The sequence below is a fragment of the Cervus canadensis genome, chromosome 8, assembly GCF_019320065.1.
Source record: "Cervus canadensis isolate Bull #8, Minnesota chromosome 8, ASM1932006v1, whole genome shotgun sequence".
NCBI lineage: Eukaryota > Metazoa > Chordata > Mammalia > Artiodactyla > Cervidae > Cervus > Cervus canadensis.
In genome coordinates this window covers 10037398-10052425 of record NC_057393.1, presented here as the reverse complement: position 1 = coordinate 10052425, position 15028 = coordinate 10037398, and the positions used below count along the sequence as shown (strand labels likewise).

Sequence of the window (15028 nt, the reverse complement as noted above, 5' to 3'; positions counted from 1 at the left end):
GAGATCTCTAGTCTTTCCCATTCTATTGTTTTCCTCTATTTCTTTGCACTGATCACTGAGGAAGGCTTTCTTATCTCTCCTTGCTAGTCTTTGGAACTCTGCATTCAAATGGGTATATCTTTGCTCTTCTCCTTTGCTTTGGTAGCTGTTTTACACATATGTTTAAAAACAGGCCCATATGCTGTCCAACAAGCCACTGGTTATGTACATCTGTGGCTTTTCAGAGAAGTTTAGTCAAAGAAATTTGGGGGAATGTTCAGGATACATATGAACTACAAATCATGAAAGTCCTAAACCAGTAGAAGGTGAACCAGGGAGAGGACCAAGTAAAAGGATGTAGAGTTTTCAGAAAGTAATGTTTTCAAGTGTCAAATGCATAGCATTTATCCATTGGATTTAACAGTTTTGGAGAGGAGTCGCCAACAGTCAGCCTTGCAGGATGGTGGGAAAGGAGGTGTCCCACAGCGTGGTGGGAGCACTCATGAGGAGAGACAGCAAGTGATTGTTACTTTAAAAGGCGATAACTTGAGAAAGGTCACAGTAATTTTTTGAAGACGAGAGATGAACAGGGTTGAAGGGCAAGTGCTGGGTATGGAGAAGGGATGACAGACAGCAGAGACCTGGAGGTGAGGACGTAGGAGACCAGAGCCTCTGTAGATGGCACACTGCTACCTCTGACATCAGAGGGAAGCAGTGAGAAAGGACGGGTGGAGAAGGGCGGGAAGAGGAACCAACTAGGACTCAGAACATCAAGGAAGGACCTGATGGCCCAGCACCCATGGGAGCAGCATCACCTGACCTGAAGCTGCATGGGTTTTCTCTGTGGCAGTCAGCAGCCCTCAGGTGCAGAGAGAGGACTGCTGGTAAGATGAATCCAGGGTTGGCGTTGCCCCAAAAAGTGGTCTGGCTTGGCTTGAAAGAGGATTGAACAGTTCCTTGTGCGTAAATCACAGACTGAAGCAGATAAAATTGCTGATATTTGACTGTATCTTACTTACGAAAACAATTTCATATGGTACAACCTAATAAGTGTTGACCTGACTGGCTAACTTTACAGCTAAAAAAGATGCACATAAAAAAAAAAAAAAAAGATGCACATAGAACCACAATGATCATTAAGCCCTTAACAACCTAACTAAAACTTTCAATGGGATAGGGCTAGATAAAGCAGAAACTCTCCCAAGAACAGAAAATACAGAATGACTGCAATTATGTGTGCATATGGCAATGAATTTCCTTTAATCAAAGACAAACATGACAAATTCATTAACTATCAAAAGCTACATTTTATTAAAAACAATCTGTCTTTAAAAATGTTTGATCATACAATATGTACAATACATGCTGCTTTCCTTTTTGGATGGGAGAATCCATGTGAGTCCTAAAAAACAAAGGAGGGAAAGAGCTGGTTAACAGTTTATAAATGGTAAATCAGAAGTTCATTTCAGATGCATAAAGGAAATCTACCAACCAGCCCCTCCTCAGTGAGGAGGGCCCAGGTAAACCCACAGTATAGATCTTATGTCAGTTCTCCTCTTTCCTTCAATTACCTTGGAACAAAAGAAGCTCAAATAATTGAAGCATATATTAAGAGTTTACACTAAGTACTGAAAAGCTAATTTAACTATCTAACTCAGAATCCCATTTTACAGATTTATAGAGAAGGAAGACAAAGCAGAGGAAGACTGACTTGCCTGACATTTTAAAAGGGCAGGGCCAACAGGATCCCATCTCCTGATCCCCACCCACAGCTGTGTGCAGTACAGAATACCAGGTCATTTCTCAGATTCCCTTCCCCATCTCCTTTATAAAAATGGAGAATTATTTCATAAGCAAAACTCAGGTTTCAGAAATGCCCATTACCAACATCATTCCAAGGTAGTTCTATCTTAATTTTCCTTTTCTACTTTGTCTGCATAAAGTAAGCAAACCTAATGGGACAGTGAACAAAACTGATGGGAGGATTCAATGTTCCATTATCTCATTTATCCATTTGTTGCGGGGGAGGGGAGAATGCGAAACCAAGAACAACCTCTGCTCTGTCTCTTTCAACTGTGCATCTTAAGAACACCAAAGTAATCAATCCAAAGGTGGGAACTTGCAACCATTAGGTCACGTTCTGCCCTTCTCACCAGTTACACACAATTTTAAGAATGGGGCACTAGAGGGAGGCAGAATGCAAATTTCACCAGAAGATGAAAGAGTGAGACAGAAACTATAATAAATACATGCAGCTGTCCCATGGGAAATGTTACCTTCAGCTGGTGTCAAGCACTTAGCCTCTGCCGGCTCTGACTTGAAGAAATTACAGGCTCTGAGATCTCAAAGGTCCTCACAATCTCCTGGTAGAGAACAGAGAGCATGTGGGCACTGGGTTTACAGCAAAGGAATTCTTGGAAACAAACTGCCCAGGGTAACATGCAGGGCTTTACCTCCCAGTCTCGATAACTCAAAGCTATAATTCCTTGATTCCTAATTTGAGTATTCTGGTCAATTCCTCCACTTTCTTCATTAATATTAACAGGCTCTGTTTGAGAGGCAAAGTTTTCAAATTAGAGGAGGTAATCTGAACAGAAACCAATGAATAATAGGAATGACACCTGTACCAAGCAGACGCTTAGAATATTATATCCTTATTAGGAATTCATGCATTAGTGTTGTATTGTTACAATAGAAAATAACCCCGCTTGCTTCCATTAAAAAAAAAATACATATGGTAAAATAACACATTCCAATCATTTGAAAAACTCTGCATATCTATGAACCAAACACAGAGCTAAGGTCTAGTGCGTCCAGTATGAAAATAAGAACTTTTAAAGGAACAGGTAAATGCAGTGAAAACACTTCATTCTGTACAGGAGGTCTTAGAAGGCAAAGAGTAATGGAGAATGTGAATCATTCAACAAAATTAAGATTCTCTCTGTATTAACCATGTTCTTTAATATTTACTGACATTTGTAAATTGTATAGCAGTGTCCTTTTTTGACATCAATTTTATAACTGTGAGAAAGATTTAAATGAAACTTGTAAATAAAAGAGGCAAAAAAATGAGAAAGAAAAAAAAAATTCTCTCTGGAGAGGAGGAGCTGGCATTAGGGATAAAATAGAAAGAAGGAAACTACAAAAATAACTGCAATTACAGACCTTCTAAATTAAAATTTAAGGGAAACTATACCATTTCTTATTATTCTTCACAGCAATAGCTGTTGAATCAATGACAGAACTGAATCCATCAGTTTTAAACTATGATCAAGTTTTCAGTATTTTCGGTTAGTTGAGGAAGACATTGTAAAAGGTTGTTGCCTAAAATAAAAACTCAATTTACATTTAATTTCACACCCTCCAGTAACAAATACATTTTCTTTAAAACTAACTTTTCTGGACATAGAATCATTTACCTATTATTGGCAGTCGGTCTTGATCAAGTCTTATTCTTGCAAAACCATCCTGTAACACAAAGACTAAAATTTAGATTCAAAACCTACAGCCATTGGATGAAAAACTTACTCAGTGAGAAAATTCTAAATCTTAGACAATCAAAATATACCACAACAATAACAAGGAGTGTATACAGATAAGCCTTCTCTAACATCTCTCTCTACATGGGGTATCTTTCAGGTTTTAATCAGCTCGCTTACCCAGGCACAACCTCATCCCCAAGATCTCTTAAATAAAACTACAACCATCTTGACTCTTTGACTGATTCATACTTTTTGAGTACTCCACATTTTATTATTATGATTATTTTTTTGGCTGAGCCATGCAGCTGGTGGGATCTTAGGTCCCCCACCAGGGACTGAACCCAGGCCCTCTGCAGTGAGAGCGAGGAGTCCCAACCACTGGACCGCCAGGGAGTTCCTGAATACAACACATTTTATGACGCATAATACTATCACTGACCGTTGACAAAATATGCTTTAGTTATCATTTCTGAAAAAATACTTTTGTCAACACAAGATTTTCTGCCTAAGGTTAAAATCGAATTCATCTTAGAAGTGCAGGATTGCAACCAGACATAAGACTAAAGACAGCCTAGAGAAAATTCTCAAGGTACATTTCTGAGAATTTTTCTTTTTGTTTCTCCTAAACCATCTGTTTTGAAATTAGTTCAAACTTAAGAGTTACAAGACTACTGTAAAGACCTCCCATACATTCTTTGCCCAGGGTCACCATCTGTTCATGTTTTGCAATATTTACATTACTGCTTTCTCTCTCTGAAAGTGAAAGTGTAGTCACTCAGTCGTGTCCGACTCTTTGCGACCCCATGGACTGGCTTCTCTGTCCATGGAATTCTCCAGGCAAGAATACTGGAGTGGTTTGCCATCTCCTTCTCCAGGGGATCTTCCAAACCAGGGATTAAACCTGCATCTCTTGCATCTCCTGAACCGGCAGGCGAATTCTTTACCACTGTGCCACCTGGGAAGCCCTTTTCTCTACAACTTCGGTGTGTATTTCTTGAAAACAAGGGTGTTTTCTTACATAACAACTAACAAAATTGGGAAATTTAACATTTATATCACATAGTTACCTAATCTGTAAGCTCCAAAAATTTCTAAAATGTAAAAGCAAGCACTGAATTTTTTAGCTAGTTTCTTTGGCCTGTGACTAGTCAGTGTTTTGCTACAATGGGTCTAAAACACACACTGGTTAGTGCAAATTCCTTAGCCACCTCTCATCTATACCTGTTATTATTTACTCTCTTAAAAGCAAAGAGAAACAGAGAAATAATCTTAAATCTTACCCTTATAATAAAAGAAACATGAAAGATGTTTTCCACTGTCCGGGGGAAAGAATGTGGGTCAATCACAAAGTCAAAGAAGGACATGGGAGTATCAGCTGAAGACAAAAGAGGAAAAAAATCCTTCAGTGGAGGAAAAATTACTCTCGCCTACCAATCAAGACCAGTATTCTCTAGTGTTAACCAGAGAAAGGAAATGGGCATTCATCCTGTTGTGGGATGGAAGTCAATACAACCCCGCTGGAGGACAATCTGGTATATCTATTAAAAATCTGCATGCCCCCTTCCCTGGCAATCCTCCTTTAAAAAGCCGTTCTACAGAAATACTTGCACAAAGTTGTGCGCCCAGATTTTTCACTCCAGCAGTTTGTACAAGAGGAGAATGCTATAAAGAACTTGCCCACTAATAGAGGATTTGTTAAATGTATGATACAGTCACCCAATGGAAATCACGAAAAAGAGTAAGCAGGATCTGCATGTATCAATATGGGAAAATGTCCAAATGGACGAGTCATGTTGCAGAAGAATGTGTGTATTATTTTTTTTTGAAAAAAGCAAACCACCACCACCACTAACAAAAAAAAAAATCCCAACTACTTAGTTGCATATTTATTATGACTGACATAGACGTAAGAAAGTCTGAAAATACACACATCACATTTTATACGTGGCGATCTCCAGGGAGTGAGGTCAGGTAGAACAGGTACTTGACTTTTTACTTTTCTCACGTCTTTGGCATGTATTATTTTGTAACAGAAAAAATATCCCCCCCCCCCAAAAAAAATCCCGTCTTTGAAAAATAAAAAGGAGAATTTCCTTCACCAATGTTCTCATGGGATTTCTAGAGAGAAGTCTCATAAAAGACATGTCAAGAAAAATCAAAATGATTCAAGCATTACACATATGCCTTTTAAATAAAAATAGCTTCTCATTGCAAATGACACGGCCTAATTGACAAATACAGATTGCTCCATTTTGAGCTTGGTATCATACTTACGATCTTCTTGAAAGTATGTTTGCAACAATCCCAAGATTCTTTCTACTTCTTTTTCTGTTGCTTCTTGATGAGACTCTTCCATTCTTTTTAACTGAAAATATAAAGCTGTTATCAAGCAGACTGACCTACTTGCCTGCCTGTTAACCTTTTCTGCTCTCTTCCCTGGCCAAACTCCTCTAAATATCTTTTACTTAGGATTTCTAAGTTTTTATTCCTGTCTTAAAATTGATAGTTAAAAAAGATTTTTCTAGGTCTAGTAACATTTTCATATGAATTATCTAGTAGAGGAATAACAGTAACAAATCAATCATTTTCAGGTTGAATGTAAAATAGCAAATTATAAAAAGGGCAGTTTAGAACAGTGGTTCTCACCAGGGAGTCATTTTTCTGCAGCCCCTTCCCCACCCCACCGATGGGACATTTTCTAACACTTGATTGTCATACTTGGGATGGGAAGGAGAACTACGAGACGAGGCTGTTAGCATCTAGTGGGAAGAGGCCAAGGATGCTACTAAACATCCTATAATGCACAGGAGAGCCTCTCACAGCGAAGAATTATCCAGCCCCAAATGCCGATAGTGCCTGAGTTAAGAAACCTGTTTTGGGAGAACTAATCCATACTACAAAAATGAGTTAAAAACTAAGACAAGTGGTCAATCCGATAAAATGTTTAAAGACTTAAACACATCAAAAATGATTCAAACATTAAATGATTACTTTTTAAGTGACAGAACCTGACTCCAGACCCAAAAGCTGAGAAAAGACGGCTAAATTACATGCATATGATGCTAATGGCTATTTTAAGTTAAGTGTTTAAAAAAGCAACATTTGAACAAACAAACCTGGGCAGGCATTGCCTGCTGCTCTTCTATCATACGAGCTTTTCTTGGACGTTCAATTCGTGGCTTTGGCACAGGGCACTCTCCTTGTATTGAACCCAACCTAATGAAAAATATGCTTTCATGTCTTTGTTTTTAAAACAAACTGATCTCACTAACTGAAAGCGGTTCCCACAGCATCCTCAAACTCAGACCAGGCATCAGTGGTATACGAGTGACCTCAGACCAAGACTGTCGGGTTTGTGACAGCCTTTCTGCTCCTTCTGTGTTTCTCAAAGAATTCAGCCAGATTCCTCCTCAACACCTTTGTATTTTACTCTCAACAGTAAGTCAGGCAATATGCCTGTGGTCCTCCCAGCTAGCCTGTTGTCTGTTTCCCAGAGCCAGCTTCAGAGATCAGGGGAAGGACAAATGTGTGTGGGGGACGGGAATGAATAGCCCCACTGGGGTTAAAAAAGCCTCTTGGTCTGGGGGTGCCAGAGCAGAGCCCCACTGCCTGGGACTCCAGAACACACCTGTCTTACGAGACACAGGTAAGGCAGAGGGCATGGGATTCCTGTCCCTTTTGGACTCCCTCCATCTCCCAAAAAAGCCCTACAGTAACAGACATACCAGGCAGAAACAATCAGGGCCCAGGGAATTTAGTCCCCTGTGGTCCCTACACTGGAGGAAATCAAAGTGTACTGTAGAGATCCTATGTGTGCGCTAAGTCGCTTCAGTCGTGTCTGACTCTTTGCAACCCTATGAACTGTAGCCCTCCAGGCTCCTCTGTCCATGGGATTCTCCAGGCAAGAAGACTGGAGTGGGTTGTGGTGCCCTCCTCCAGGGGATCTTCCAGACCCAGGGATCGAACCCAAGTCTCTTACATCTCCTGCATTAGCAGGCGGCTTCTTTACCACTAAGGTGAACTGAGAAGCCCAAGCAAACCTCACCAGATGAAAAGAAAACATGGGGGAAAGGCCACTGCAGGCCAAGGCAACAGCAAGTACAAGGCTGTAAAGTTGTGAGTAAATCACTGTGGCCGCAAATTGGGCTAGATGATGACAAAGGGTTTAAGTTATGCAACCCAAGGCTATCTTTCTTTCATTTTTTTGGACATGCCCCGAGGCTTTGGGGATCTTAGTTCCCCGACCAGGGACTGAACCCACACCCTCAGCAGTGAGAGCTCGGAGTCCTAACCACTGGGCCACCAGGGAATTCCCAAAAGGCTATCTTTAGATCCTACATTTATGGTGGAGCCTAATTCAACAGCAAAAAAAAAAAAAAAAGATTTAGACTTTTCCTATAAAAGAAGTTTGATCTTTTTGCTGTAATATACAGTGATTCTGGGCACTTGAATTAAGGGAAGTCTTGTTAAAAATAGATGCCTCGGGAAATAAGAAAAAAACCCAGAAGCCTGGCCCCACACCATAGACTTACTAAATCTGCATCTCCAAGGCCTTCTAACTGAGGCACTACCAATCTCAGGAGGTTTAGAAGGGCAATCAGAAAAGACAAATGCCCTAAGTTATCTGCTTAAGGAAGAAACCACTTGAGTGGTTGCCCTGGAGAAATTATCTACTGGGTATTTTATTTTTATTTATTTATTTTTTCTACCGGGTATTTTAAAGGCTGTCTTACAAAAGAACCAGTAAGAGTTGTTCTTAGCCTCTCAGTAAGACTGAGCTAGGAAATTAAGACAGAAGCCAGTTCCATTTGAGTATAAAGAAAAGCTTTTCAAAATCAAAGCTGTATCCAAAAAAGATGAACTGGGCAGTTTATGTGACAGTGACTCAACTAGTCTTCAAATATAGGACAGCAATCATCTAACAGGGAATTACATATAATAAATGGCACTTTACATATATTGGTAGAATCTTAAGATACCTTTCATAGGAGGTATCATCCTCCTATGTAATAAGGACTTTTAAAGATGATAAAGCCAGACGTTATGTCACAGACCTGAAGTCTCCCACACTAGAAAGCAAAGGTGCCAGCAGAGTGCCCTGATGAGGAGGTGCCAGCCCACGGCCTTTCCTGCCTTAGTTACGCAGGATGAGGATCCATCCACAAGATATTATGGGCTTTTAAATCAACCTTTAGAAAGTCTCCAAGCGATGGCATCATGATTGTCTCCTCTACAATACCAAACAATTGTTGTCCCTACAATAAAATATAATTTAAGCTTTACAAATGGCTGGTCTGTCGGATTTTCAAAATAATCTTACAGAAAGTGGAATGTATGGGTTTTATTAAAGGTGTTTTCTGCTGTTTTGCCTGATATTTTCCAGGAGTCATAGACTATGAATTCAAAATCAGAACTATCTTCATCACGGACGAGTTCTTCAGCTTCTAGCGGATTTACACCCATATGAGTCAGCTACAAAAACGAAGGGAAACAGAAACCCCAGTTAAGCCACAAGCAATCATTCATGGTACTCAATCATCTCTATCACTACAACAACAGGCCAGAGGCAAAGTCTGTTTTCAGTGTCCTAACATGTTGGCTCAATGTCTTATTACAAATTTCCTGTTTTCAAAGGCACCTTCTTTTTGGCAGAAACTATTCTTCAAGGTACTCAGGACTTTTTGGTGAGAAAGTGAGATGATCCAGACCAACGGGTCTCAACCAGAGCAATTTTAAGCACACCGCCACCCCCCCCCACCCCCCGCCAGGCATTCTGTCTGGAGACACTTGAGCGTCACAATTGGGTGGGTGGCAGGGCGGGCCGTGTTTCTGCCATGTAGTAGGTAGAAGCCAGGATAGTGCTAAACATCCCACAGCAGGCGCCCCCACAACAAAGACTCAACCAGCCCAAAATGCCCTTAGTGCCAAGGCTGAGAAACCCTGCTCTAGCCCCCTGCAGGCCAAGGGGCTGGCATACCAGAACTAAGCCCGCTAGGCCTGATCACACACAACTATGAGCATAAAAATAGGAAATCACATCCCTAAGCAAATGCTCTGGGATAGAACTGGGAAGTTTAGCTGGCTTTCAGTTTTCATTTCCAGCCAACCTCCTGGAGACCCCTGATCAGATTGCAGATCAGGTTTTCCAGGGAGCAGCACCTAGCATCAGGGAGAGATTCACTCATCTTAAAGCTGACTTCCTGGGAAGAGTTGGCAGAAGTCTAATAATTCTCTTATCTCAAGCTATCTTGCAGAAAGTGTATTAAATTTGCTTTTATGAAAGTACATTTTTATTACATTATAAATTATGAAATGCCTAGAAGTTATCAAATTAAAACAGCAATACCATATATAAACAGTAATCAAAAAGCCCTCAGAGAGCTTAACTCTTTAAAGGCAGTTAAACTTTGAAGAAAAGAGAGGCTGCCAGAACCCAGTCAGAGAGACAAAGTCAGCTGTTCCATTCTCCTGCCAACCGTTCTACCACTGCACACTTGGAAGAAGACATTTCAGTTTTTATCTGGTCAAATCTACCAATTTTTTCTTTATAGTCCTTATATTTGGTGTAATACTTGAAAAAATCCTCCCGCCAGAGTCTAGACAGCTATTAAATTGAGGGTCTGCATGGACTACTTTAAGACTTACAGAATTTACTGATATGTTATTTAAAGAACAAAGTTCATCCTGATAAAGTAATTTTTAAAAAGATTACCCAATATATAGTCAACTTTATTGAGCATTTTCCAAAATGCACTATACTTCAAGTTTTAAAAAAAGAAAAATGGAAGGTTTTAAATTTAAGTAAAATATTTTTTTTTTGGTAAGTTAAATTTTTTAAAACATCTAAGGTTTTGAAAACAAAAAAAACCTCATCTGCCTCATACCTTTACAAAATAATTTATCTGTTCAGGTCTTATGGTACTAAATCATTTTAATAACCTTTTAACAAACAGAAAGTCAATGTCCTAACAGAAATGCTAGGACAGAAGTTGGCTCAAAGTAAAACCAAGATAAAAAAAAACAAGAGTAAAATACAAAGTTCATCTCATTGTGCTTTTTTGGGGGTAAATTCATCAAGCAAAAGTTTCAAAATTTCAGGGAACCACCATTCAAACATTAAGAGGCAAAGACAGTTGAATAAAACAACAACAAAAAACAAAAGCAGAACCCCAGTCATATTCATATGGTTCTGAAATATTCTCAAAGACAAATCAAAACATGCCCCTCCACCAGACGTAACTCATATCCAGCTGCACTTTGCCTGCCTGTGGGCTTCTGCCCAGCCTCGGACAAAGGTCCCGGGTCACTGAGAATGAACTCATGAACTGACAACTGAGTGAGGGGAAGAAATGGCCATTTGAAATAAACATAGCACCCTGAGTCTTAGAAAGCTAGCAGATTTTCAAGCTGCTCTAAACTCCCAATCTAGATTCTACCACATAGTTCGACTGTCATGTGTTTAATTTGGTAAGATCTCTCTGGAGGAATCTCAGGCCCAAACAAAAGGGAAAATGAAGTGAAAACCATCTGCATATGGATATAAGCAAAGTGGATAATTATACAATATGTGACAGATGAAACATTTTTTATTATGATTCTGTAGCTTTGAACTTACCAGAGTTTCTACATATCTTAACATATCAAACGAGTTCAGATCAGAACGCAGCTGCTTTGCCTTTTCTTTGCCCAAATCTGAAGCCAGAACAAGAAAGTGGGCATCTAGGACTGCTTCTCTTGCTCGGGACACTATTCAAAAAAGAAGAAAAAGACACACGTTACAACATACATGTTTATCCACAGGCATTTTCCCAAAACTTTCAATTGCACTTACTCCCCATTTCCCATTGGACCAAAAAAAAGTCTCAAACATACTCATCTCTGTCTAAAAACAGGTTCCCCTGCTCAGCTCACCAAAATCTGAAATCAAAGCTGACCAGTCTTCCTAAAAAGTCAGCTCTCTCTACCACACTGTTCCTGCTCCTGGGAACTGAATAAAAATCTCTTCATTAACCGCAGTTTAACAAAACCTCCACCATCTCTAACACTGGCTGTTCCCTTGGACTCCAGTAACTCATCTAGGCACTATTAACACCTGTGTTGATGATGGAAGCCAAGCTGAATGCCCACGGTGTGTAGGGCGCTGTGCTTGGGCACGGATGTTCGCAGACCGGTAATAGGTAAGTGGTCAAGGAGCTTCAGGTGAAGTTCCATGCTGGGCAGGTAGCGGGAGACGCAAACTCAGCCTAGCAGCACAGGTCCCACGGAATGAACAGCCTACAGGCAGCAGGGCCATAAACTCTAAGGATGGATGGTCCAAAAATGTTCATCTTTGAAGATGAAAAGGTTCATCTTTTAACATTTAAGATAAGCTACAGAGAGAAAAGGATTTAAATAAAAGGAGACAAGAAGGAAATGGGGCAAGGAAACTGAGGATGAGGTTTGGGGAGGTGGGGGGGAGGGTTCATTGGAGGAAGACACAGCAGGACTGAGGGAAATGGGTTTGATCAGACCCTGAAAGGGAACAGGCAGTGTGGAAACATACTCCAGGAACACCAGCAAAGGCGAACTGAAAAGGCAGCCAAGAGACAAACCCGGTAGAGTTCAAACACACAAATCCCTCTGCCTGGCTTGCTCCTCAAGGCCATTTCATTTGAATTTCTGATTGCCCAAAGTTTTGTATTTATATGCATAATTTTCTCCCCAGTTTTATTTCAGGAGAATTACTGTGAATGTGACAATGAATGAGAGAAAAGGCAGAAGCTAAGGAGTAGTTCCTCGGCTGTTCTAGACCTCTCCTCCCCACCGCTGGCCCGTCCCTGCCATGCAAACTGTGAGAAAAGTGCCAATCTCCCACGGATGGATTCAAGCCTCTGGAGAGTTACAGAACATCCAATCTGTATATATGGCAGATACAGAATTCTTTGTTGGCTGACCGTCTCCTAGGGCCAGGTTGAGTGAGTAACCGTGCCTTAAAGAGGTGACCCAGCCAGCACAGTGGAATCAGCCAAGCAGGAAATGATCCGTTAATCAACAACTTTACAGCGGTCGGTGAATAATAATAAGGGGACAAGGGGTCAAGAGCAACCCTGAAGAGACAGCCTGGGGGTCCAAGCTCAGAAGAGAAGAAAAAGCTAGAGAGAGTGGAGGAGGGGTTGCGCCAGATGGAAAGAAAGAAATGTTCTGGTCCTCAGAGAACACGTGGAGTGGTGGTGTCCACTCTGTTGACTTCTCCACCTGCATGGGTCTGCACTCTCCCTTTCTGCTCCCACAGAATTTAGAGAAAGGCCAGGAGGGAAAAGTGGGCTGAGGACTTGTCCCGGGCTCGGTGACCCAGTGCCCACACCATCAGGGGCATGCCGGACCTGTCCTGTCTTCAAACACAGAGACCGCTCGTAGCACTAACACTGCTGCTGCTTTTCATTCAAACCAAGCTTTTATTTCAGAGCCCCCTTCGCCCCCCACAGTGGTCTAGAGATCAGAGCTGAGACTCTTCTCTCTCTTTCTCGGGCCCCTCCCCTCACTGGAGACAGCAGGGCCACTTGTAGACAGGGCCATCCCCACTGGGTTACACCAGGTGGACCAAGAGCAAGGAGCTTAGGGACGGAGGTCGGGAGGAAGGCAGGAAAAGAAACAGGATGTCAGAAGCCAGCTCAGTTCTTTCTTTAATACATCCAATGCATCCTGGGTAGTCAATAGGGTAGAAAGATAAGACATCAAAGTTCTCAGCAGTCAATACAGTAGAAAGATAATACCCAGAAGGTTCTCAAACTTGAACAAGCCACCGAATCACCTGTGGCGCTTGTTAAAACTGGCTGCTGCTCCCCACCCCCATCCCAAACTTCACGTAAAGCCCTTCCTACCTGCTTTGGGGCTGATAAGTGCACCATGAAAGTAGTAGTGGTGCTACAAGGAAAAAGATTCCAAAACTAGTAAAGCACTCTTATAAATAAATATGGGGGTTGTTTGTGTCAAGCATTCGGTTCTCATGCAAAACTAATTAAAATTACCCTAAAATATATGATCACAGAAAGCTTCCTTTCATGAAATAATGAATTACCTCCATTAAAGAGATTGTTGGCCTCTTCAAGGACCTCTGTTAACTTGTCGCTGGCATTCAATATATCCTCCCGGTTTTCTATTTTAAAAAAATACAAGCTTTGGGAAAGGTGCTCATCATAGGCTAACAAGTCATTAACAAAGTGACCAGCTGCATCTGGAGAGCCAAGTCCCCGCCCTCATCCCCACCCCCACCCCCGCTCCCCGGTGGAATTACTTTCAAGCTGTATCTCTTCAAAACGGCCTGAAAACAGAAAAGATGACCGTACCCCTTTAGCAGAATGAACTTGAAAAGGGGACCCACTTCGCTCCCCCTAACCTTCACCCATGAGCTTACACGCCTTCTGCAGCCTCTGAGGAGCGCTCTTAATAGAAGGGTTCTCCGGCTCTGCAAGCTACAGCTTGCAGAGCCGGGCCACCCAGAGTTTCAGAATAGGTAGGTCCAGGGTGCACTGGAGAATTTGCATTTCTGGCAGCTGCCGCGGGCGGGCGACTGCCGGCGGGGAACCGCTGGATGTAAGAAAATGCGCCCCGGCTCCGCTTGCCTCCTCTCCCCCGCTTCCAGACAGCGCCCGGCTTCGGGCGATCGCGCCCCCGCCAAGGTCGTGCGGTGCAAGCCGCACGACCGACGCACTAGCGCCTCGCAAACCCCGAATCCGGGCGGCGCGGGGCTGGTCCCGGGCGCAGCGAACCAGCCGGGCCGCGCAGGGCCTGCGCGCGGTTCCCGCCTCGCGCTCCCGCCTTACGTTGGACCGAGTTGATGAGCGCCCGGTACTGATGGCGGATCTGGCGGCAGAGGCTGGGGTCGGTCTCCTCCTCCAAGCTCGCCGGGTCTATCATCTCGTCCCCGGAATCCGACGGCTCGGTATCCTCCAAGCCCGGGCGCTCCGGGGCCTCCCTGCGCTCGGGCGCGGAGCCGCGGCGGGACCCGGGCGACAGCGGGGACCGCGAGCGGGAGCGGGAGCGGGTGCGATCCCGGTGCGGATCGCGGCCCCGGCCCCGGCCCTCGGGCCGGCGGCCGCTGCTGTCTCCGGACATCGCGCGAAGCCTCCCCGCAACTTCTGAACGGCGGAAGTTCGCGCCAGAAACTGAAACCCCGGCACACCGCGAGCGCCTGCTCCCCGCGGAACGCGGCTCCCGTGCCGGCGCGAGCACACAGCGACGCCTGTGGCTGGAGGCCCGTGGCAGGGGCAGCGGCCGGGGGTGCGGTGCTGACAGCGCCGCCAGGCGGGCACCGGGCGGCTCAGCCCCCTGACCTCGCGCGCCCCTGACGTTGGATGCCCTGTGATTCCACTTTAGGTGCTTAGAATCTTCGTGGTCTGGTCCTCCGTGCCCACCCCATTAGACTTTCACCTTCCCCGGGGTCTCCCTGGCTCTCCCGGACACAGCCACGACCTTAAAACGAATACATAGCCTTCTTCCAGGTGGAAATTCATTCCAAGCACCAGACAGAAATATCTGGGACATTGCCAGGTCATGGGCTCGCAGACCATGTTTGTTGATCGAGTCTC

The 15028-nt window shown here is 43.3% G+C and overlaps 1 protein-coding gene and 1 long non-coding RNA gene across 2 annotated transcripts; one reads left to right on the top strand and one right to left on the bottom strand.

Moving 5' to 3' along the window:
- Positions 1-1266: 1266 nt before the first annotated feature.
- NSMCE4A (NSE4 homolog A, SMC5-SMC6 complex component) lies at positions 1267-14669 on the bottom strand. The gene is made up of 11 exons (XM_043476182.1): positions 14264-14669; positions 13519-13596; positions 11077-11207; positions 8782-8933; positions 6578-6677; positions 5736-5826; positions 4742-4836; positions 3399-3447; positions 2433-2527; positions 2256-2342; positions 1267-1381 (listed from the first exon to the last, which is right to left on the bottom strand). The coding sequence occupies exons 1-10, from the start codon at positions 14553-14555 to the stop codon at positions 2268-2270; spliced, it is 1158 nt and encodes a 385-aa protein (XP_043332117.1). The 5' UTR covers positions 14556-14669; the 3' UTR covers positions 1267-1381; positions 2256-2267.
- LOC122446241 lies at positions 11131-13548 on the top strand. Its single transcript, XR_006270827.1, has 2 exons — positions 11131-11638; positions 12166-13548. It is a non-coding gene; the product is annotated as an uncharacterized LOC122446241 (long non-coding RNA).
- Positions 14670-15028: the final 359 nt, after the last annotated feature.

Excerpts from the sequence above, each read along its gene's own strand:
- NSMCE4A (XM_043476182.1), bottom strand. The coding sequence starts at position 14,555 with ATGTCCGGAGACAGCAGCGGCCGCCGGCCCGAGGGCCGGGGCCGGGGC. Across the intron at positions 13,597-14,263 it reads GCTCATCAACTCGGTCCAAC|AAAACCGGGAGGATATATTG; the intron begins GTAAGGCGGGAG and ends TTTTTAAAATAG. Across the intron at positions 2,528-3,398 it reads AGACCGACTGCCAATAATAG|AGCCTGTTAATATTAATGAA; the intron begins GTAAATGATTCT and ends CCTCTCAAACAG.